At 45.3% G+C, this 24,926-nt stretch overlaps 1 protein-coding gene across 1 annotated transcript in view; it reads right to left on the bottom strand.

Moving 5' to 3' along the window:
- The window catches only part of LOC147703677 (serine protease 53-like), a 187,351-nt gene that overhangs the window by 27,290 nt on the left and 135,135 nt on the right, over positions 1-24,926 (bottom strand). The window contains exons 9-11 of the mRNA XM_086932035.1: positions 18,928-19,085; positions 8,656-8,887; positions 7,962-8,124 (exon numbers count right to left, since the gene is read on the bottom strand). Coding sequence (XP_086788161.1) covers positions 7,962-8,124; positions 8,656-8,887; positions 18,928-19,085 — 553 coding nt within the window. The remainder of the gene's footprint in view (positions 1-7,961; positions 8,125-8,655; positions 8,888-18,927; positions 19,086-24,926) is intronic.

Genomic DNA, 24,926 nt, shown 5'->3' with positions numbered 1-24,926 from the left:
CTACCTTGAGGGAGGTGGTGCGCCATTCCACGGGGGGGGGGGCATGAACAGCCACGTAGTACTATGTGTAAGAACATTCAAGCTGCTACCATTAATGTCTACGCCCCTGCTAGCCTAGCATTGAGGGAAATCCCTGAAGCCCCACGGGATAAGTCTGCAAAGAAGATGGGGGCAATCCCAAAAAGGGAGCGAGGAAAAGGCACACAGAGGGGCAAAAATCCCAAAATTCCGAAGTTGAATGAGGATGGTGGATCGCTCGACGTCAACTATCCAATTCCAGTCCTGCCTGAGGAGAACATAGCATCTGTTGCCCCCCTCCCTGGTCATCGTTGTTAGTAGATGATGGACTCTTGTTAAAGATTGGTGGCCTTATTACCTCGACAATGCAACCTCTGCTTGATAGACTCCTAGCAATAGAGGAGAGGTTGGTGAAATTTGAATCTCTGGCAAAGGCACATTTTGATGGGATACAGAGTAATCTATTGGGGAATAACTTGGCTGCAAAAGTATCTACTGAGGGCTGTAGGGATGAGATCGCCACCAACATGAATCCAGACCCCCATGTTGTAGAACTAACGGGGGCCCAAGCGCGTGGGAATACCGCAGTAAATGGAATGACTGGCAATGGAAGATTGCCTATGGGAGATAGTGCCCCCTTGAGGGGGGGAATTGAACTACCTCAAACCAAGGAAATGGACTCTGGAACAAGGACACAGGGGAGGTTGAACGGTTCTGATAACCATATGAATACCTTACCTCTTATTGACTTGCCTCTAGAGTCAGTATGTGGTTGTATTGGTCGGGGTCCCTGAGTTAGCCGAGGATAGGCTAGAATCTTACACTGAATTGAAAAATTAAACCACCCACTGGCTAAATATCCATAGCCCACTTCCTCCAAATATACGGAGTAAAATTCTGCACGTAGAGTAAACTGGGTTCGTTGGAGGAAGAAGGACATACAAGGGGACTGTATAATAGTCAATTTTGGAGATAGGTGGGCGGCCCCCCATATTTGTAAGGGTTTACATTGCAGCCCCAACTCCTCCTTACAGGCCCTGGATCTCAATTACTTTTATGCCACCCCTGCACGAGGACAGCGATCGGGGCATCAGGACTGGATCGCAGAAGGGCGACACGATAGTGGAACTAGGACCAACATTTTGGGGCTGAACGGCTTTAATCCTGTATTCAAAATTCCCTTAAGAAATAGATATAGCATCTTGGATATGGTTGACTGACTGTATCAGGTATCTCCGCCCACTGTCCATAACCACCCTGTTGGATCTATCCTGGGTATTGAGGATGAGTCCTCGGGTCACCTACCCCGGGATGGGAACGCTAATGTGCGTAAAGGGGCTTCTCCCACAAGCTATTCCAGTGTACCTGAGGATGCTGGTCATTTGGTGTATGGATCCAACTTTAATAGTCTATTAGCTGTGGAGGAGGGTACATGCCACCGGCTAACCGACTCCCCATGTGACCACATGGGGATTGTAACAATCCCCCCTGGGCAAGAAACAGCACCTAAACCAGAGGGTGGAATGGAAAGAACCACTAAAGGCACCAGGGTTATGTCTTGGAATATAGCAGGACTTTGGGGCAAATTAGAGCAGCCTGATTGGGGCAATTTTATAGATGAACATGAAATATGCCTTTTCCAGGAAACTTGGGCCTTAAAATCTCCGCATAAAGTAGGATTTGCAACATACAGTGTGTCAGCAGTGAAGGGGCCAAGAGGTAGACCATCTGGGGGTCTATGTATTTGGGTGGGCTCTCATTTTGGGTTTACAGTAAAGTGCCTTGATACTCATACGCAGGATATTCAATGCATTCTTATCTCCAAGGCCGATATATCCAACTTGGCTATTATCAATGTATACTCTAGACCAGTAAAGCATGGGTATACATCCCCGACATTGGACCATTTGGCAGCCCTGTTGGAAACACTCTCAGGGGAAGCACCTTACATCATAGGTGGCGATTTCAACTGCCACTTTGAGCCCTTAAATGGGCTTCCTTTATCAATCTTGTCTGAGGAAGATGGAACCCTATTGATCACTGCAGCAAATGCTTATCCAATAAGGGGATGGACCACCTTGGTCCTCCAATTGACCTCCCTAACTCTCACACATTCACTGAGGGCCTGCAATGGCAGGTTCGCTGATGACAATCCGGGCCATTTTACTTATAACAAACTAAGCCATTAATCCATTATAGTTTTTATCTTTATACATACTGAAATTTGGCATAAAGCTATAAGGTTTTGCGTCCTCCCCGGCCAGAAAGTGATCACAACCCTTTGGTTCTGTGTTTGGACATACTAGTCCCAGAATTGGGGCAAGCTGTGGACCCAGACAATTTAATAGTGGTCGGTGGAGGCAGACGCATCCGTTGGGGTGCTGTACTCCAGTCCCAAGAAACAATAAGTAAAATCTATCAATGTGTTAATTCCACACTGGAAAATGTAAACCTTATTACCAGCTTTGGAATTTGTGAGATGTTTAACACAGAGTTAGCAACCCTCCATCAGGAACTTGTTACATCATTGGCACCATTCTTTTACACTAATAAATTAATGAAGAGTAATCGACCAAGGGGTAAAAGTCCCTGGTTTAATATGAAGTGTAGAGATGCTAAAAAGGTGCTCTTGATATCCCTTAAAAAGGGCGATGGCGCCATTATTAGGGAAAGTAGGTCTTTTAAAAAAAAAAATATTTTATGTGCAAAGGCAGAATGGGAATTGGAAAATGGCAGGCAATAAAAAGGGCCTTAAACCAAAAAGACTTGAGAGGCTTCTGGAACTTGATCCACTTGGGATGTGCCAAGAGTAAGTCTGCCATAGAGCCTAATATTTCTGAGGACACTTGGCGTCTTCATTTTAACCATTTATATTCAAGTACAACAGGAAATCGCTCAACGAATGATAACACAACCGACACTATATTCCCAACTGTTCCTATCGACCAACCTGTTTGTACTTTGGCTAAGGTGTCCATTGCAATTGCAAAGATTTTACCAAATAAGGCCCCTGGGTTAGATAGAATCCCCGGGGACCTCTATAGAAGTGAACAGGCAGTGTGGGCCCCATATTTTCAAATCCTTTTCAATGCAATCTTAAATGGGATGTCACACCCAGCCACATGGGCTGGGTCGAAATTATCTCGATATATAAAAAGCGGTCCCCAATTGACCCTGTAAACCCTCAGACCAATAAGTCTGATAGACGTGTCCCAAAAAATCTATGCCAGAGTGCTATGAGCTAGGCTAAATGAGTGGATGGAGGACCACGACATTTTGACCCCCCTTCAAGCGGGCTTTAGAAGCAAAACCTCGACTATTGATCAGTTGTTTAGGTTACAACTGATCCACTGGAAACATATAGTCTTGGACGGTGGAAGCATGTACCTCACATTCGTTGATTTAAAATCAGCCTTCGATATGGTTGATTGCGAACAACTGTGGGGTATAGTGTTGGACATGGGAGCTCCTCCATACTTATGCCACCAGTTTAGGTGTCTCCATGTAGGGACCTTCGCTAGAGTGAGGTTCGGCAAGAATGGCAATTTGACCTCTCCTTTCCCCGTTGAGAAGGGGGTGAGACAGCGGTGTGTGCTTGCGCCAACCCTTTTTTCCCTCTTTCTCAATGGGCAAATAGAAGATCTTCTTGCTGTTAAAGATATAGATCCCCCTAAACTGGCAGACCGCAAAATCCCTGCATTAATGTTTGAGGATTATACCCAGCTCCTTTCGAAATCATCTATGGGGATGCAGCGTGTCTTAGAGGAATTCGGTCAGTTCTGCAAAAGGAGGAATCTGGTGGTTAATATTACTAAGACCAAATATATGGTCTTTAATGTAAACTCTACCAAATGTCCCCACCCCACTCTGGAAGGAAGACCACTAGAGAGAGTCTCAGTCTTCGACTATTTGGGACTCTCTCTAAATGATAAAATGGGGTGGTCTTCTCAAATCACTAAGGCTAACTTAAAATTGACCCAGGCCACCGGAGGAATTCTAAAACTCTATAAAACCTTGACTTCAAAGGTTATAAGCCCCCCAGTAGAAATTTATAAAATGCAAGCCAGGGGATCAGCTATATATGGGGCAGAATTGTGGGGGCATTGCCCGGTGAAAGCACTCACAGTCACTAAAACTAATTTTATGAGGCAGATCTTAGGTTTACCTAAGAATACAACTACTACCCCGCTTAGAATGGAATTGGGTATTAGTCCAATAACAGATTTGATTTCGTCGCGTCCACTGTTTTACTGGCGACGCCTCTGGAGCACTCCAGAACTGGCCCACTATAGGGACGACTTAAAAGCTGTGTTGTCTATCATGGGGGCAGTTAAAATCCCTTGGTTGGCTTTTGTAAGGGACTTGGCAAGAGCATTGGGGATGGGAGACCTATGGTCTAAACCTGAAATTGCATGTCCTGAAATCTCACAAAAAACGTTAGCATCTGCCTTGAAGGAATACAGATTGGCACGTATTGTGCAGAGAGTTGATGCCTCTTGTTTAACCTATGAATTCTTGGACTACACGTGCCAATACAAATTCGAACAAGTGATCGACATTATGCAACCAGTACTACTTAAAAATCTGTATCTACAATTTAGGTACGGGACCCTCCCACTCAACGCACGCACGCACAAACAAGTGGGTAGGCGGGGCAGGCCGCCTTTGCCCCGGGTGCTCAGTGGAGGAAGAAACCGCTATACATGTGGTATTCTTCTGTCCAGCATATAAGAGTCCCAGAATAAGATGGGTGATCCGATTTTGTAAAAACAGGGGTATCAGTAACTATAGAGAAAACTTTAGAATTTTAAAAAGAGACACTGACCCAGTTACTGTTGCTGTAATATCGAAATTTCTATTTGCAATGTGGACCAAGAGAAGGTATCTGCTAGCTGCAGGTTCTGCAGAACTGTAATTTTTATAGCATGTAGACCTTTATCTATGGCAATGTGCTAACAAAGAGGGCTCTATCAGCATTACATGTATAGCCGTACATTATTCACTGGTTGGGTCTTTTATGCTTGCAATGTTTTTACAAACATTGTTTTAACTGAATTTTAATACCCACGTATTAATTTATATTCTTAAAATATATTTTTTTATGTTTTTCCCAGACTGCTGCTATTAATGGCCTTACTCCCTAATTGGAAATATTGTATCTTTATAGTGTTTATATCTCTGCACTTGTGAATTGGACTCTTCATCGTTTTAGTTGATTTTGATTGTAAAAATTGTACTCTTTTTAATGCACTTTAATGGCCGTATCGGCTGAAATAAAGTTACTATGATGATGATGATGAATACGTATCATTACTACCCTCTTGGTGCTCATATATTTGCCTTTAAATGCTGAAAGACAGATGTTCAGCGACACCGCTCGTGTAGCAATCCTGGCCACCACGTACCAATCCTACATGCCAAGAATTATCCTGGACGATTCAATCGTGTTTGACTGCACAAAGTTGTTACTCAAAATCTCACTGCTGACACCATCCGCAAAAACCTTCACCTGATCACACCCTAGTCTGTGCATGTCTTTACAGAACCTTTTAGAGAATGAATATAAAATTCACTTCCATTAACTAAGAAAAAGGAGTGGAATAACACGCTTCCAGCATGAAATCTGCGGGTGAAAAGCTGTGATCTCAGATGAACAATTAAGCCTACAATCTTTCTGTAATCAAAATAAGGTCATTATTATGTGTGATCAAACAAATGTAATTGCACAAAGGGATGGTCGGTTGGTACAGTGAGCTACGTAGATGGTCAATAAACTATGCGGTCCATCTGTTGGTAATTATTCCACCGCTATGAACTCTTCTCCTCTGAGTCGCCCATTTCACCACTTCCAAAGTCACTGGCTGACCTCTCCTCCTAACAAGACCACAATTGGTCATAGGTTAATCCTAATGCTTTCCAGCTCGGTGCCCACACTTGTGACTATGCTGAAGCCTTGATAGACCTAGCTCAGAATCCAACAAGCCATGGAGACGGCAAGAAGCATAGCTGTTGTACACCCAACGTACAACTTCTGGCAATGTCAACTCCTTCACTCTGACTGGCTCCTGATGACGATGACGAAGTTTAATTGATGCCTCCTGCACTCATATGAGTACACCGGTCATAGAAAGACAGACACAAATAACACATCACTTGGAGGACACAAGTACCGACTCCACTCTTTATTCTTCGAGGATACATCCTTTACACGTGATGGTGTTATTCAATATGGACTAGATTTGTTGGCAAGGCACCTCAACTTTTGAAGACAACCACTTTGGCCCTAACATATAAGAAAACCACCCAGCTCGGAGGGCACAACTCGTTCTCAAATAGCTGTGGAAGATTGCAATATCACTATAGTCCATCCTTTGCAGGCATGACAATTGCTGCTTGTTGAGAGACATCGCTTGGCTTGGTAGTAAAGACAACCCTAGCTGCCCGTTGCGTGATACCGTACTGTATTGGATTGTAACCTTTGTATAGTATTTACAACCCCTATGTGGGGTGCTGACGCACTTAACTAAATGGATAGAAAGCTATACCATGTAGGGTGCGTCGTTGAGAGGGTGTTGTTTTTGTTTCGAGCCTATGTGAGAAGTGTTGTCATGTTGTGTATAATCACCTCCATATCGTGTTATGAGATACAGCACCTGGTGGGGTGATGGGTGAGGGTATGTGAGAGATAGACACTCGAATTATAACTATCATAAGGACTAACCAGCTTAGTCACAGGGGCAAAGGGTGCAATGTGCCCATACACTAAAAAAAGGTGTAACCGGAGGCACCCAATATTTCCATACAGCAACATGAACCAGGCAGAGATGCTGTTGAATTAGTAAAAGGAAGCAAAAAGAGCGAGAATGGGAAATAGTGGCAACAGTATTAGCTGTGCACCATTTTATTTTATTGATTTAGTATTGTCCACTGCTGAACAAATGCACCCCATGAAAGAGAAAGGATGTGGCAGAGTAATCAAGGCTGGCAACCTGATCAAAAATTACCCATACTTTAAAAGGCCAGGATTCCACCTAGCCCGAAAGAAGCCCAAATTTGAGCAGAGATTCATGACCCAAGTTATTTTCAGGTTCACAAAGTTTCTCAAAGGCAGAAGAGCAACCGAGGCAAATTGTTGAACATTCCTCAGATTAAAAGGGCACCCTCACATGTGAGAGTAATAGATAAAGAGCTTGTTGGTTGCTGCCTACAGAGCGCTAAACCAAATTGACTTTCCATGTGTTACCCTGCTGCCCTCACTCCTCTGTGATTTCAAAATACTTTTTTGTGGATCCCAGAGACCACTGATTTTTTTTATTCACCTAATGAGGCATTCGCCTGTTGTTGTAGAATTTTCTTCCAGAACAACTTCCACTTCCATTAATAGCAGCGAATGACTTATAGGGTAAAAAGACACATTGTAGTGAAAGGAGACTTATTCTGCTGTCAATTTTTGACCAAGACAGCATCATGGCACCAATGTGATAGGTCTCAATTTGATCAATCTTAGCCCTGCTCTTCTCTCATGTGAGTCTTGTGAAAAGCACTTTTTATACATGAGTCCACTGCTTGGAGGATAAAACAATTGCACCTACTACCCCACAGGAGTACTTTTATGAGCAGAGAAAAGTTATCCTTCAACCGTCATTTCAGGAAATAACAGCAAATAAAAGGGGAGCAAACCCATTTGCACCACTTGTGTTGGGTACTATCAAATGTACAAAGGAAGCAACCACTCCATCCTTCGCCAGTAGGATGGCATCAGGGCTCTTCACAAGAACAATCTACTTCAGCTCTTGCTAACAGGAGAGAATGCTGAAAACCTCCTGGCGCCTTACATTTGAGAAATGTTTTCTGAACACCAGGTAAATCATTTGTGTTTGTCCTTGTTCGCTGCTGTGGTTTATGCTCTTTGCTCCACCATGCATGTCTATATGCCTGCTTACCTCGAGAAGCAACTTGCTTCGCAGAGAACCCAATGTTTGCCAATGAGCACCCCGCTGCAGAGATGGTCCCCATACTGGACGATGCTAGCCATCCATGGCCATGCCCCAACTGTTGCATCCCCGCCACCTGCCTTCCTAGCAGTGTCCACTGGCCGCCCGCAAACTGAAAAGAGAGAAGGCAGAGACATCACACAAAGCTCACTTCACAGAACTTCTGAAGAGAAAAATATGTTCTGGCTGGAGGGAGAGTACGAAGAAAGGAATTCAAAAACAATATCTAAAGCCACTACGGTGTAACTGGCACCTATGGAGTCTGGAGCGGTAGACAGAGTTCTATGCGAGTAGGCATCCATTTTGGTATCTGCAAGAGTAGCCTGGGAGAGTGCCTAACTTAAGAACAGGAAGCAAAGCCTGACATGCCCTATCTGCAGTGAAAGGACATATGAAACTTGGCCTGAACAGCTCGGAAGTGAATGCTGATCAGAAACTTCAGTTCTGAGGAGTCTGAATCCATGTGTAAGTTTAGATCCTCCCAGCGGAAGGCAACATCCCTATTGATTACCAAATTGATAACAGTTAAATCATGCACTAGCCAAATTATTTACGATTAAAAGGAGGCAGATCTTCTCACTCAGCCTTCTGCAGAGCTTGCTTTTCTGCTTCTAATAGCAGATCTCACAGGGTCGGCCCTCACCTGAATCGCTGTTGTCAGAACAATTTGCGCTGTCGAGATCAGGTGGAACAGAGATGGGCTGAGGGGCAAAGTAGGCCTCACGGGTCAAATCGCTGATCCACTCCTCAAAAGCAGTGATTTCTGTGTAGACAGCAGGATGGTCCGGCTGACCACAGGTGCCACCAAAGCTGGCAATGCCAGCCAGGAACCAAGCTCCATTTTCATTGCAGACCAATGGCCCACCAGTGTCAACCTATCGAGAAAGAGGAAATGCACGGTCATTATTTGCACCCAAACGCGTTTTCAGATGTATCTCAATCTTGGCATCAATTACTGGACTAACCAGCACCCTGATATGTCAATAGGACCATGGAGGCAGGATGAGTGCTGGACCAGGGCTTGGACTGTATCCAAGCTCCCACCTCTTACCTTTATTTCAGATATTTCAATCTTACTGAATGCGAGTCATGTGACGCGTCATAAGGCAATTCCTTCAAAAAGTAATTTGTTTAAAAAGGAGATTTGAAACATCTATTTAGTGCAGCCCTGGCACTTGAGGTAAATATTACATTGCCCATAATCCTGTCTGCTGTCACTTTAAGGCTTTAGGAAAAAATTAGTTTTAGAATCAAGTGGATCAAAAATTATGCAATTCGCTGCACACAGGGAACAAAAAGGTGCCTGACCGTTTTCAAATGTGAACTGGTCAACTTTCAGTTGCTGATTGCTGTAGTTGGGCATTTTAAGGGACGCGGCGTCTGCACAGGTAGTGTAAAGAATCCCATTTGATGGACAGGGGAAGGGCATTTGTTCACAGCAGGAAACAACATCTTTAATATTTAAATATAATACAGGCCACTGGAAATATGCGGCAGGGATGGGCTAAATTATGCAGCAGGGTTGACTAAATTATATTGCAAGAAAAAACAAATTGTGCGACACAATGCAGCTCATTTTGTGATAATATTTACTTAATTACTTTCTCTTTTTTTTTTACACTTAACAGTGTCTGGGCATAGGTTCCACCTCGTTATTATCAGTTTAATACCTAAATATAGTAATAAACAACAGAAAGGCGAACAGTCAACCTCTGCAAAGATCCTTCCACTGCACTGCGCGGCACCACCTGTTGCTGCGTTATTTTGCAACTTTTGTACTGTGTGAGACAGAAACAATTCTTTTTGCAGCGGATGGGGAATTATTTGGTAGATGCGGCAAATCCACATTCATGTGAAAAAAAGCCACACACTCACAATCGCATCATTCCAGTGGCCCTGCATATAATTCAAACAGGGCGGAAAGAATAATTCCTTTTTTGCCATGAAAATGACTTGATTAATTGTGCATGCACATTTATGTTCACTTGACAGAGACAGCTCCCAAAAAAGCAGTTATGTGAAGAGGGCCCTACGAATTATAAGAATGCCAACATGATGCCCTTGTTTTTAAGCTCAATGTCTTTAATATTAAAGAGTATCTTTGTTAAATACCTTCATTATGAATATGAAATATTTATAATGCTTTCTATGGCTTTATGCGAATACTAGCTGATGCCAAAACCGAAGACAAGATTTAGAACATACACGAAATATGGTGAATACAAGAAGCACACCTTTTATAATAAGATGTATGTACTTGTAGGTCTATTTTCTATTTAATGCAGCTTCGTAAATATTTGCACAATGATTTATAATTTGGGAAGAAAAAAGGCTAACTTTAATAAAAAGTTATTCCATTACTCCCACGCAAGATAAATTATTTATTGCTGGTAAAAATATTTTGAATATGATCTGCTGTATATAGTATTCTTTCCAAGGAAACCAATGTATGTTGATAGTGCAGGAACCCCTTTTCAATTAATATATTGTAATTGTATTTATATAGAGCTTACTACCCCTGACGAGGCATTGAATTGCTGTGCAGTGAGTAGCACGCTACTCTGGAACCCAAAGTTAGTGGTTAATCCAGTGGTTATTGTTAATTATTGTGATTAGTCATGTCTACTCAACAAAAATGACATGCATTTACTCCAGTTACTTTGTGATAGATTATAGTAATACCTCTTGGGTGTGATTATTACAGAGGGCTAGGAGGTTTCAGGTGAACGGTTCAGTTCGTGAGATAGATCGGCTGGCGGAGATTAGATAGTGTTAGGTTGCAGGGATAGGATTTTAAAGAAGGAGAGGTTGTGATCTATGAGATGGAGTATCAGCCAACTGCAGAATTACAATAAGAGGGATTAGAACATTTGAATGTTGGGAGCTCCATTGCAGACAATGGAGTGCTCTCTGCTTCTACGGGCCCGTAAAGGCCCGCAGAGCAACATTCCAATGTTCTACAAAGGCTTCTCGAAGCTCGAGGGGATTTATATCCCCTCGAGCTTCGAGAACCCTTTGTTTAATTTGTTAGAACATTCTGCCCTCTAGTGGCAGAATGTTCTAATAGCCTTTTAGCCCTTCGTAGCAGGGCTATACCGGCAATTAAAGTCCCGCTGTCGTGGTAAAGTCCCTCGCCTTCGGCTCGGGTCTTTAACGATTCAGCGGGCCTTTAATAGCTGGTATAGCCCGCTACGGCGGGCTATAAGGCTATATTAAGGCAGACAGGCATGAGACTGAGAGGAGTCTATACTCAGAAATAGAAGGCAAGAAGAGGAAGGTAAGAAGAGGGTGACTCTGAAAAAAGAAAGGAGAGGAATCAAGCGGAAGGAAGTCAAGATCGATTTTTCATGCATGATGTTATGAGTATTGTGGGAGGTTTTCTGAGATAGTCAGCAATCTGAGGATGTAAGTTATTGCAAGTAAACACATTACATGCAGTGCACCGTGTCTGGGGGCAGGCAGTGGAAATTTGCGAGTCCAAGTGTACACATAATTTAGAAAAATTAGGAACCAGAGCCAGCTGTGTGCCCAGCATTGAGTATTCCTTTAAAACATAGTCAGGATTATCCCAAACTTGGTGCAGGGTCTGTACACAGCACAAGGGGAGGTGGTACAGATGCCTTCTTTAGAAAGTCTCATTTAATTATCTTTCCAAACTATTCTGCATTAAAGAAGGTTTATTTCACTAAAAAATGAGTTATTTGACACTGGCTAAGAGCATCTTGCCAATGCGCAGTCAGATTAATACTATGTTTGTTACCTAATCCCTTTCTATTGTTGATTCTGTGGCAAAGGACAAAAGATTCCTAGCACTGACATCCCATGTATGTTGTGTGTGTTTGTCTCTGTGGCCAGTGGGATATATGCATTGCATGTATAAGTGAAGCACAGTAATGAAGGCTTATCGGTTTGATTTTGGAAATGTAGTGTTGCTTGTATAGCGCACGTATCACCCCAGACGTGGCATCAAGGCACTGTAAGCATACCGCTGAGGAACCCTTCCTGGCCTCTCCCTGTGAATTGACCACTCCTGGGCACCCCCAGGGTGAAAGCCAGGCAGCACTGTTGGGGCCGTTGTGGAGATTAAGCAAGCTATTGCCCAGAGTTGCAGCGTGGGACCCATGATTAAATTAGGCACAGAGGCGAGAATTAACAGGTCCGAGGAAATTGAGCCCAAGACCCGCCGAGGCGGGAATTGAACCCTGGTCCCGGGCCAGACCTCTGCATCATGGTCTGCCGCTCTAACCATTGAGCCACACTTCTCCACAAGCTGTAAGCACTCACACTCGTGGCTTGTTCCTGTGTACAAGATGGGGGTGAGGTGATTTTCCCAGACACTGGGAGTGTATTGCTGACATTCCTGAAGCAGAATGGAGGAGACCTAGACATTAACTAAAGGGTGATTACAATACCGAGCGGTCAGACTGCCGCCCGCTTTCGGGATGGTCATGAAACCGGCCAATATGGAGGCAGCGGTCTGACTGCTACATTACGATGCGATCACCAAGATGATGGTCGCAAAGTGTTCTTTTTCACAGCGGCTTGAGCTGCAGCCTAGGAAAAGGGCCACAGCACTAGCTGCCTTGAAAAGGAGCACTTCCTTCATGCCCATGGACCGTGTGCCATGCTCCATGTGGTGCATGGCACACGATGCATGGAGGTGCGAGGGGGCGCTTCATGTGCCCCCAGGGCCACTTACAACAGCCCACAACGGATGAGGGATTGTTTGCAGCCCCCACATTCCGTTTCTGACATCCTTTTTATGGCGGTCTTCCTGTCATGAAAAGGCTTTCTGGAAGGGATATTGTAATCCTGATGGCAGTGACTGCCTTGGCACTGCCGCCATTTTGAACTAAAAATCCGATACATCAGGATCACTAATCCTGGCAGTGGTGGAGGTCTTTGCCCAACTGCTGTGGGTCTGACCACCAGCGTTGTAATCCAGCGGTCAGACCGAGGGGCTGTCGGCAGGCTGACCATTACCTACGGCCTGTCAGTAGTAGTTCGCCCACCATAATCAAGTCCTATGTGGGGCCAAAAGAGACATGGCTCCTATAGAAAGTCCATTAGATCCTTTTGTTGAGAGGGTTTACTAATCCTTCTTCCCATTGCACTGACACCTTAGAAGATAGTGGAGGGGCAGGGCCGACTAGGAACCCAGAGCAACCCTGACAATATTTGTCAAACCAGACCCCATACAGTGCTTAGCGAGCGATTGAACCCTTCAAATGTACGAGTTACTTACCTTCGGTAACAATTTCTCTGGTAGAGACGATTCTAACCGCAGATTCCTTCACGTAGAATTATATCCCCAGGCGTGAGACTGGATCGGGAAAACATTTTGCAACAGCATCCCTGCGCGCCGGGGGGAGAGGACCACTTGACTCCGCCCTGACGTCCTCTGTGTCCGTGACGTCAGCGAGGATACATAAGTCATACCCGGCGCGCCTACGTCAATTTTCTTCTGAGAACTTTTCCGCGCCACAACGCAGAGCCATCACTAACGAAAACTGTGAAAATACTGGAACAGTGTGCGAAAAAGCCCCACTAAACAGAAGGGAAAGAACAATGGTGAGGAACAGAACGATCCAGACTAGAGCCAGGTACTAAGGCACCAAGATCTAGAATGAAAGAACAGGGCACCACAACTGGAAAGCAATCCTGCAAACAAATACAACGACCTTCCGGGGGCAGAAACATGCGAAAATACACATCAGGCCAAGAAGGCTGCAGCCATTGCCCGGAGCATAAAGGGACACCAAGGTCAGAACGTAGAGCAATGACCAGTCAACCTCGGACAACACCAGTAGGGAGAAAGGCTCCCAAACACCTAAGTCGAGACCGACCAAGGCACCTTGACCCTAAAGACTGCCAAAGGCAGAATTGCCATCAACAAAAGAAGAAGAAGAAGAAGCACGAGCGAACCCCACACTGAAGACCAGAGTGCATAGTCGCAGAAGTGTCTACAAAGTCCAAAATGGAACAACAACAAGGCGAGGATCTCCCGAAGGAGGGGGTAAGAAAGACACCCGCAAAAGCCAACCACCTGGAGGCAGGCGAGTGCTGAAGACCCAGAGGTCCCTCGCAGAACGGGGAGGAAGGGCGGGCCATGAAGGAATCTGCGGCTAGAACCGTCTCTACCAGATACATTGTTACCGAAGGTAAGTAACTTGTACATCTGATAGAGACTACTAGCCGCAGATTCCTTCACGTAGAATAGATACCCTAGCCATACCCAAGGGGTATGGCTAGGATGGGGACTGCATGAAACTGACGGTAAGAGTGTGCAATATATTTTTACTATTTAAGAAATGGTGTGTCGTATATATCACTTGTGGAACAGTATAGTTAGATATATTTTACCCTTTATTTTTGCTCCAGTGGAACACTTTTGCTGAGTTGAGAATTTTGACTTCGAACTACAGTGACCCTTGTAATTAGACTGTGGATGGATATTCGAATAGGTGAGCTTGTCTGTTTAGGAACATCAGCATGAGGTTTTTGTATTGGTTCCGAGGCTTATGTCTCACACATTTTAAATAGAAGTGAGGTGTACACACAGCATTTATTGAATGTTATTGTATATGTTATTGTATATGTATTTTGATATGTGTTCATGCTTTTGCCTCTCTTTGAAAAAGATTAACTTTGGATGAGAAAACGCACCAAGATGTTGATTAATAAGTGATTTGGGCACTTGAGATCCACTTTGTGATCACCTTTGAGCACTTGGGCGTTGTGGTGAAGGTGATCCTGTGTGAATTTTCTTGGTATGACTCAGAAATATGTTTGTTAATTTATTTATAGCCATGATGAAGTCCGAGATGCGGAGGCATCAGAACTGAAGAAACACGTATTGGCTATATGTGATCTGGAGAAGGTTATTTGTGATTAACAGAAGATTTTATCGAACAACAAGAAAAAAATCGCCGTGGATAAAGAAGATTGACTGGACTTCTTTGTGTTACATGTGGAGTTGTGCTCAGGAAATTTTTCAATTTTCTCCACCATGGGTGACGGTTGCAGACTCAGCCGCCCTACCCCAATTCCAGGGGGAAGCGGCCAGACCCGACATAGAGGAGGATCCACAGAGTAATGAGGGATCAGAGGGGTCTCAGGGGAAGGAGAAAATGCTGGTGGAGAAGCCAGCCACTAGCCAGGGAAAGAAGGGTTCAAGGATTGTGGCCGCTGGGACGGCAAAGAGCAACTACACAGCGCCCTGCCTCCGGGGAGGAACACATCGACAGATGACAGACCTCAGGAGACGAAGGGACTTCAGGAGACGAATCCAGAATCCGGCGCTGGCGCGGTTCCAAGGAGGCCACCATCGGCGCCTGGGAGTGGCCACTTGTGACGCCAGCTCGGCCTCAGACAGGGCAGCCACCCATGCTGAGGATCAAGGGGGACACAGGAAAGCACCCCAAGACCCCGCCTCTACCCGTGGCTCCACTGGAGCCAGAGCGGAAGGCCCCTGGTGCCGAAGCAGCGCCAGCTCAGCCTCTGGTGAGGCAGCTGCCTGCTCAGAGGGCCTAGGGGGACCTAGGGTCAAGCCTGGAGTCCCAGCAATCCCCTGCGATGCCACAGGGAGCCCCGTAGGGATTTGCGGTGAGACAGGGACGCTAGGTGCTGAAGAGGGGAGCCCCGAAGTTCCACACCCCGACTGTGCCACTCTCCTACGACCTGGAGCCGAAACCTTCAGCGCCGGCGATTCCCCGGAAGTCCCCGCGTGAGCCAAGGGATCCACGGATGTCTCAGGAGGGGGAGGAAGGGCCAAAGAAGCCTGCAGAGCTACAGCTTAGGCTGTCATTTGGGCCCTAGTCGCCTCCGCTCCTGGCAACAGCGGTAGGGAGGTGACAGGCGGGCCACACATCCCGAGGGAGACAGCACCTGCTGCGGAAGGAGGACAAGGCATCAGAAACAAACTGAAGGACCTACCAGCCGGTGGGCTGCACCCAAGGGGCCGCATCAAAAGACGATGTTGCAGATGAAACCGGCGGTTCCTTGCTTCAGAGGCGGGAGACGGACGCTAGGAGGACACCGACCTGGATGAGCGCGCTGACAGCAAATTCATCCGGTGCTCCCGCCGTGACGTAGGCTTAAGGTGCTGGCAGGCCTCGCAGCTCTCCGAGTCGTGGTGCCCATCCAGGCACCACACGCAAATTGGGTGAGGGTCCGTCGCCGACTTGGGATGTGCACAAGAGGGACACGTCTAGAAGCCAGAAGGCATTCGCACACTGTTCCAAACGTGAAGAAAGGGATAGAATGCCTGAGAAACAGGCGAGAGCGCAACCGGATCCGCGTTGAACGCAGAAAGAGAAAAAACTGACGTAGGTGCGCCGGGGGGGACTTATGTATCCTCGCTGATGTCACGGACGTGGAGGACGTTAGGGCGGAGTCTCGTGGTGCCGTCCCCCCCGGCTCGCAGGGATGCTGTGGCAAAAAGATTTCCGGATCCATTCTCACGCCTGGGGATAATTCTACGTGAAGGAATCTGCGGCTAGTAGTCTCTATCCAATCTAATGCTACCATCCAGTCTCCCGGATCCAGGGCAGAAACGACTTGAGCTAAGGTGAGCATTTTGAATTTCTTCTTTCCCAGGAAAACATTGAGAGAGCGCGATCTAGGATAGGACGATGGCCATGGTCCTTCATTGGAACCAGAAAGTAGCGGGAATAACAACCATGACCTACTTCTGATGCTGGCACCCTCTGTATGGACATTCTCCTTGAACAGGGTTTTAAGACCCTTGCAGCGTTACACATCAATCAGCAAGTAATTGAATGACCACTACCTCCAGACCTTGGGGTGCATGGCCCAACAATCTACGCAGGTCTTAGCATCATGGTTGAGCTCGAGGCACCAAAGACAGTGGTGTGGGTCTGTCACCTACATCTGCCAATGACAGGCGCAACACTGGGCTTGAAATCAGCCTTCCTTGTGGACATCTCGGCCACACCAGGAGAGAAAGTCTAGAAAATCTTTGTTAAAAGGGTTGAAAGAAGGTCAGTCAAATAGTGATTTGGGGTAGCTCTACTCCGGATCTGCACTGAATGGTACAGAAATAAAATAACTGATGTCAGCAAGCTAGGGTAGAACCTATATAGATACCACACACGTCACTTTCGGCATGGACGATGCTGATGACGCCGACGCCACATGGAGTTTAAAGGCTGGGTTGCCTCAATTTACTTAGGTGTTTGTCATTTTCTTGCAAGCAGCTGTTGCTATCCAGTCTGCAATTGCTTTGAATAGCAAGACATGATCCTCCATCAAACTCTCCATGAGGCATGCATGGTACTCTCCTCCCTACATGGCAGCCATATTGGTTCTGATAAATATCTACCATGCAGTTCCTTGCAGTTCTCCCTTCGCTAACCTTGAAACCAACTACCCCACACAGTCAGTCAGTCAAAAATTAACTTTATTTGGTTTATCACAACCATAAAGTATACATATATAAATTACAATTTAATAGAAAAAGGATAAAATTAATTATCTTAAGATATATTTTCTGATTCTTTAAAAAGTAAAACATTATTTTCCAGTCCCCATTGTTGTTTCAGTTTTTAAAAACAAAGTCTCTACTATTTTCATAAATTTTACCCAGCGACATATTAAAATGTTCGAACCAGCTCCCATCCAGCTGATAACAGCCTGCCTGCAGGTGCGGATCTGATTCATATTTAGGGCTGGTTTCAACAAAGTTCTTCTCTCGTCTTTTATTGACTCGCACGTCCACAGTAGGTGACACAATGTTTCCGTATGGTACCCGCATAGTCTACATCTTGGTCCCTGGTGTGTATCTACACCACACATTTTAAAGATGAAACTCTGTCCAGACTTATGATTTCTAGTCTGAGGTACCCACAAAATGATTCATTGATAAGTAATTATAATTCATACTTTTCTTTCTTGTTATTATTGAATATGCAAATAGGTTTACCTTACCTGGCTTGATTTATTGGGCAGTTTATTTGAATATTGTATTTTATCATGTGCTGATAATTAAAAGTGATTCCCTAAGTATGTCTATTATTGCTCTCTAAGGCGCAGCTAAACCTCAGTTACATTTAACCTACTTAAACATTTACTCAATTTTTTAAACTGAAATATGGATACTTCCTTTTCACAATTTGATTGGAGAGTTCGTTGCCTTCCATTTGTAAAATTCACGGGTATCATAAGCCATGTGTCACCAACCAGCCTTCACTCTATAGCTTGTCAGGAATCTCTACCCCTTCAAGACTGCTACTTTCTTCTTGTGGCATGCTTTTTCTACACCACCATCTACTTACATTAGAACTCCCTGTTGCCTTTTCTGACTCTGCCACTCCATTTGTAATATCTACAAGAACGATGAAACTGTTTGCCACCAAACAGCACAAAGTCTCTGAACCGTACAGAATGGCAATACAATTCCAAACCTGTCCTTTTAAAGAGAACCTTAGCAGACTGTTAAAAGGCTCTGTTCCTGTGGTCAAAACAGGGCCAAAGATTTTGCGGAAGGTTAGAGTCTGCTGTTGACTTTACGTTATGGCTTTGGCCAGCGCAAGTCAGTCAGTAGCAGAAGTAGGTTCTCTAATCATGGCTGGTGGCTCGCAGCCCCACTAACTGCACTGGCCAAGCCATCTCCTGATGTAGGCTCTTCTCACCAAGTAACTCTCCACAGAGCTCATCACACAGTGCAAGCCAGAGTTGTAGGCTTTACCAATGCTCGTTTCCTAACTTTAATGCTAATACCCCAAATTTAAAGGAATCTTGTTCTCTGCCCTTACTTGTGAGTTTGTATATTAACCACAAAAACATTGATATACTAGTATAGCCTCTAGAACCAAACATCATATGAGTAAAGGAGTGCGTACAATGTGTGTGGTTCTATGAGATGGAAATATCTATCAAAGAAGCTCGCACTCACCTGGCAGGTGCCCGCCTGGCCTTGCTTTGGTGCTGCACAGATCATCCCAGGCTGTAGAGAGACACTCTCGTTGGTGGAACCAGGCCGGCTATAGATGCAGTTACATTTGTTCGTTCCAATCAGGGTAAGCTCTGCTTCCTGGAGCTCTGGGGAGGGCTCTGTAGGAGGAGAATGTATAGGGTTCTGTTCTGTTCAATATAACCATGCTTAACATGAATGATAGTATAGGCATAGGGAACCCATGTTCAAATGAGTGCTCTAAATGGAGTCAGAGAAGTGCAGGTAATCATGATCTAAACGAACCTTGACTACAGAGATGTCCCTGTCCTCTCCATTTAGTAGTATTGCCCCTGTGCTGAGAAGTACTGTTCCTCTCTATCAAAATAAAAACAAGCATTTACAATGCAATAGGTCTCGCAGCATTAAAGTTTGAGTTATTGGCATTGTGTATGACAATGCGTTGCATAAATTTTTTAGCAAACTTTGAATTGGTGAGCAGTGAGAGTGTGTGCAAGAGTATGCTGTTGCTCACAGCTGTTATTATTCACATAGCTCTGATGATGCACCTCACGCACGGGGCTGACGCAGTTATTATTCACACAGCTCTGATGATGCACCTCAGGCACGGCCTCACAGCTGTTATTATTCACACAGCTCTGATGATGCACCTCAGCACGGGGCTGACGCAGTTATTATTCACACAGCTCTAATGATGCACATCAGCACGGGGCTGATGCAGTTATTATTCACACAGCTCTGATGATGCACCTCAGCACGGGGCTGCTGGGCAGTTATTATTCACACAGCTCTGATGATGCACCTCAGGCAAATAGTGCCTCTAGTACGAACATACGGTCATTTAAGATCTTGGTTTGTTTGTATAGCCTGCATTGTAAAAATTAAAATTTGAATAGCAATCATCACGAAAGCATGTATTAATATTTTACAATCTGACATTCGTGTAGTAGATGTCGTCGTCAGTGCTTGTGCAGAAAATGTATCAGTCAATGGTCAATACAAAAGACTGCCTTAATACATCAGGACACAAAAAGCAATATTTGGAAAGAGGAAGACAGTAGTAAAATTCCCAGTCATATTGCGTCCATAGTAGCTACTTTACCGGACAGTCACTTGAGCCCAGGGAACCAAGCTATCACTGCCCCACACACCCAAGACACTCTCTCTGGATCATTAGCAGCACTCACCCACAACAGGATCAGCAGGCAGCCCACACTCCCTCCATTGCTACAGCCTCCACTCCTCAATGTGCTGCGCGGGGCAGACAGGTTGTCTGGGTTAGCTCCTAGAAACTCCACACCAGGTACGTTTCTGCCATCACTGCAGACCAAAGTGTGCTGTCTGCCGCTTCCGGCAGGAGGCCTAGCATGTGACGTCACATAAACCCCGCCTAACCTCCCGCCCTTTCCAATGACCGTTTCAGGCGTCAAAACGAAAGAAGGACTACGTGGACGACCTCTAGTGTCCAATTTCTTATAAACAAAAAAACAAAACCGCCATATAGCATAATAGGCAATGCGTCACAGTGCTCTGACACGAAAAGATGTGGTTTACAAGTCCATTACTCGAGGTGCCAAAGTTAGGGTTTTATCTTTGCATTCCGATACTAGTTCTGAAATCATAATTTGATATAGAAGACTACATAAAGCACCTGTTCACAATTTAACGAACACCAGATATGTTCAATTGCGTACATTATTCAGCACAGTATGATGGAACACCTTTACACACACTAAACTGCCTTTCTGGTCACGCTTCCTCATCCATGAGTCAGGCAGTCACATGTTTGCTGCACTGCTCCTCCCACCCGTAACAAGATGCTGGTCCTCTTTCCTCGTGCCTCGCCTATTGGATGTCCCACCATGCTCTCCACGTCTCTGAAGCAATAAGCTCCTCCCCTTCAGCAAAGCCAGGGTCATCGCGTCTGTACACAAATCCACGCAGCTCTCTGGCAGAGACAGGGGGACGTCACGGACGTCGGCCGCCCTAGCCTGCCACTGGCTGCTGGAAATATATAGGAAGTGGGTCGCTGAAATGGGAAGAGGGGTTTAAAGTCACCATAGCTCGTTCAACTGAGGAGATACGGGAAGAAACGTGAGGCAAGCCACGGCGGGAAGCAGACATGTAAAATAGCGTCTCGGCGCAGGGGCAGGTCTGCTGCAGACCACCTCGGCTCGCACACATGAGCCATAGTTGTAGGGGGGAGGGGGGTGCGCTTGTGTGTGTGTATGTTTGCGGCGGGGTGCGGGGGGGCGGGGGTCTCTGTATGTGTGTTCGTGCGTGTGTGTAGGTGCGCTGGTGTGTATGTGTCTCTGTGTGTGCGGTGGCGGGGGTGGGAGGGGTTCTCTGTATGTGTGTGTGCGTGCGTGCATGGGCCCTTGTGTGTGTGTGTCTCTGTGTATGCGCATGCGTGTGTCGTGTTGGAGCTTTCCAGAGAGGAGACAGGAGCTGGCCACAGCGTGCGCCTTCGCGTGCGCGTGGCCCGCTCAATTCCAAGCGCGCGGCCAGCTCCTGTCCCCTCTCCTGGAAAGAACAATCCCTAACAATAGGTCTCTGGCGAGACCGCTCTTCGCGCGGTTCAACGCCACGAGACCTAAAAAGTGCTGGCACTCAGTGCCTGACCATTTAATGCACTGATTCAAAAAGGAAACATAAAGTTGGAAACAGAGATGACAGACAGCAAGCAGGACTCTGGGAGAGATGAATGCAGTGGTGCTGGAGCAATTTTCAGAGCGGGGGCGCTGCCACCAAGGTTACATTCCTGAAGTCATAGGGATTGTGAAAAATCCCACTGTCACACTAAGAACAAGCTTAGCAAATGTATTCGGCAGAGAGTGGTGTGGTACGGGTGTAATATGTAGCTGGAGGTGTATTTTGGAGCACACTGTCCTAAATATATTACTAATGTATGTTGTGGTAGCGCACTGCCATTTACAGACAGCACACCTTCCATTTAAATCGGCACTAAGTTCACACAGGCATACTTATTTACTGATAAAACTATAAAGCATTCAAACAATAACATGTGCTTTATTTGGGTTTTCCTAACTGCTGATATATTCTGAAATATTTGTACAGGTATTTAAATTTTGTTGTGTGTTAGCAAAAAATTACATCCTACAGCCTTTCCTTTCACACTCCCTGTACCCCAGCAATATTGTCACATAATTTACTGTCCATGCACATTGCAATCAAAGGAAGAAATGTAAATACCGATTTCGATGTTAAAAGAATAAGCAGTAATTTATCAGAAGACGTAGCCTAATATGTGAACGGTGTTGAAAACACATTATATGTGACAAGATAAAAAACACAATTTTAATGCATCTTTATTGCTCGTTCACCTTCAGAACTTCAGCATGTTTTTTGGGTGTGTTAAGGACCTCCTGCACCCATACTTGCAGCGCCTATGAATAAAGGGAGTTAGGTACAGGTGAACGAGGGGAGGGAAATGTGATGGGAATTTGAGCGAGGAGAGATGCTGACTGAAGGGTTGCATGATGGTAGCTTGTGAAGAGGCTGCAATAAAGAAACCATTAGTACAAAAGGTTGTGTGGGAGAACAATGTACGATTCCAGCTACATATGATAAAAGCATATTTAATAGAATGGAAGATTAGAAAAGGGTTCCTGTGCTGCACTGATAGCAGGTTTCGGGTCCATAACTCCATATTTTATAACACAGGAACAAAAGTCACTGGCGTATTTGTGGCTGAGGCAACTTTTTAACAGTTTTAGGTTATTAGCGAGTCACCCAATGAATCACCACATTCTTAGCTCAGTTAATGTTCATGCATGTACCTGAAATTAAAACCATTTTTTTTATTTAAAAAAGAGGTTCAAGGGGGTTGAATGAAGAGCTTCGCTGAAATGTGTGTCAATCAATCAATCAATTATCGTATTTATATAGCGCACTACTTACTCAGAGGGTCTCAAGGCGCTGGGGGGGGATCTGCTACTGCTCGAACAACCAGGTCTTGAGTGTGTCATTTTAAGTAAACTTACTAACTACTCGTGCATTGTCTTGGACGCTCCATAAGGTTCATTTTTAGTGAGGCTTTAGCCGCTGCTTGCGGGCAACACCACACAATTTCTGGGACAGTTCAATGCTTCGGAGCCCAACATTCTGGTCTTCAGAGCCCCTGCCATCACATCCACACAGTGCACCTCCTAAAACACATTGGCAGACATGGTATGAAACCGACGCAATGGGTCCAGGTGCAATGCATTTTGGGGATAGTCTCAATTTCCTTTCCTCCTGTCCTGAAGAAGTTGCAATAAATGCCAATTGCAATGAAGCATGTTGGCTTAAAAAAAAAAGAAAAAAAGTATTTCAACGTGCCCTAATGTTTTTGTCTATGACCAGAGAAGGAAAAATGTACATCTCCCATTCTCTTGATGCATTTTTAGACTAACTATGTAAGGGTTATAGTCATAAATGTAAGGACAAGCATGAGTCGAGCCAATAGATAACCCCTTGTGTCCCTAATCAGATATCATTTCAGGGTCAGTTATCAGCAAGCGGCAGTACTATTTTCCCCAAAGTGGATGATGTGTAAATGGTGCTCCAAAATAGCTCAGGACCCTCTATCCTTTAGGCCTTTTATCAATGTGAAGCAGACAATGATGATGATAAGCCCAGGGACACTGGAGACTTTGCATCTATGCTCCATTTTTGTAGTTCCCATGAGGTGTCTCCTCCATACAGTGTGTCCAACTCTACCAACGTCTTCCTTCCGATGCTGTTGGTGATGGTTAATCTAAATTAAGCTGCATTCCTCGGAATCTAACATTATCAGTGGTAGCCCTTTTGCAGAAGATCATTCCCTTTCTCGGAGTTTACTCGTTCTAACCAGACAGCAGCTTCCTGAAGGGGCTTTTATCCTGCTGGAATCAGTGTGGGTGAAGGGTCCCCCAATCAGTTATCATCCATCATGACTCCTGTTTTTGAAAATTATGAATAAAAGGTCACCTAAGCACACAAGCTTACATGACAAGTTACCGGTATGTTGGTGTCTGTGTCGTTCTTCGACAGCTAGGGCATGTATCAGACACTGGTAATGAGGAGTGGGCCGCCTTCCACCCATACCCTGACACCTTGTACAGAGAAACCACCCACAGCACACACCACCTCCAAAGCCAGGAACTGTTGCAGCCTGCATGGTGAGCATCTCTCTCGCGAATGTCTGCGCAGACATGGCCCAGCTCATCCCCTGAGGCAGGGCATAAGTACCACCTAGTGGAGGACAAGTACAATAGCAAGTAGTCCATCAACACCACCAGCAACCAATGACAGGTAATCATGATTACTGCTACTCTCCAAGAAACAAAAGCACCAACATAGGGGGAGCAACGCCCAACGTACATGCAGCCAAAAAGTGTGCACAAATAATTTGCACATTTGGGATCTGGTCTGACTAAGATACCCAGCTATAATGGAGAAAAAAAAGAAGTGGACAATAAGCAGTACCTATGCTAGTACCCATACCCCAAGGGAGACCACACTACCACACCTATGCTCTGGCAAGGCCCGAAATAGCACAGAGAAAATAAGAGAGAAAACCCTGACACCTAAAACCAGCTACCCTAGAGCAATGAATGATGACAACTAAAACACCATACACGCGCCCCAAGTGGGAGATCTTACTTCCTCTGCCCACCAACTGAGGTAGGAGCAATGACAACTTTTCACCTAGTACATCAAGTGGGTGGTGCCCCCAACGCCCTCAAGCCTTTCAGGAAGCAGAGTGATCTAACTACAGCCAGGCTCAGGTGGCAACTATGGGTTGCACAGCTGAACACATATTTCAAAGTCACCAAGGAAACAGATGGAGAAGTCAAATTAACCCTCCTTCTTCTTACAGCAGAGAGGATATTTTCAAATTGTCTCACAATCTTTCAAACACTGAGGGGCAAACATGAGTATAAAAAAGCTATTGCAGCTCTGAACGCACATTTTGACCTCCAGACGAGCCCAGAATT

The sequence above is a fragment of the Lissotriton vulgaris genome, chromosome 7 (genome assembly GCF_964263255.1).
Source record: "Lissotriton vulgaris chromosome 7, aLisVul1.2, whole genome shotgun sequence".
NCBI classification, from domain to species: Eukaryota; Metazoa; Chordata; class Amphibia; order Caudata; family Salamandridae; genus Lissotriton; species Lissotriton vulgaris.
This window is presented reverse-complemented; position numbering and strand designations above follow the sequence as displayed.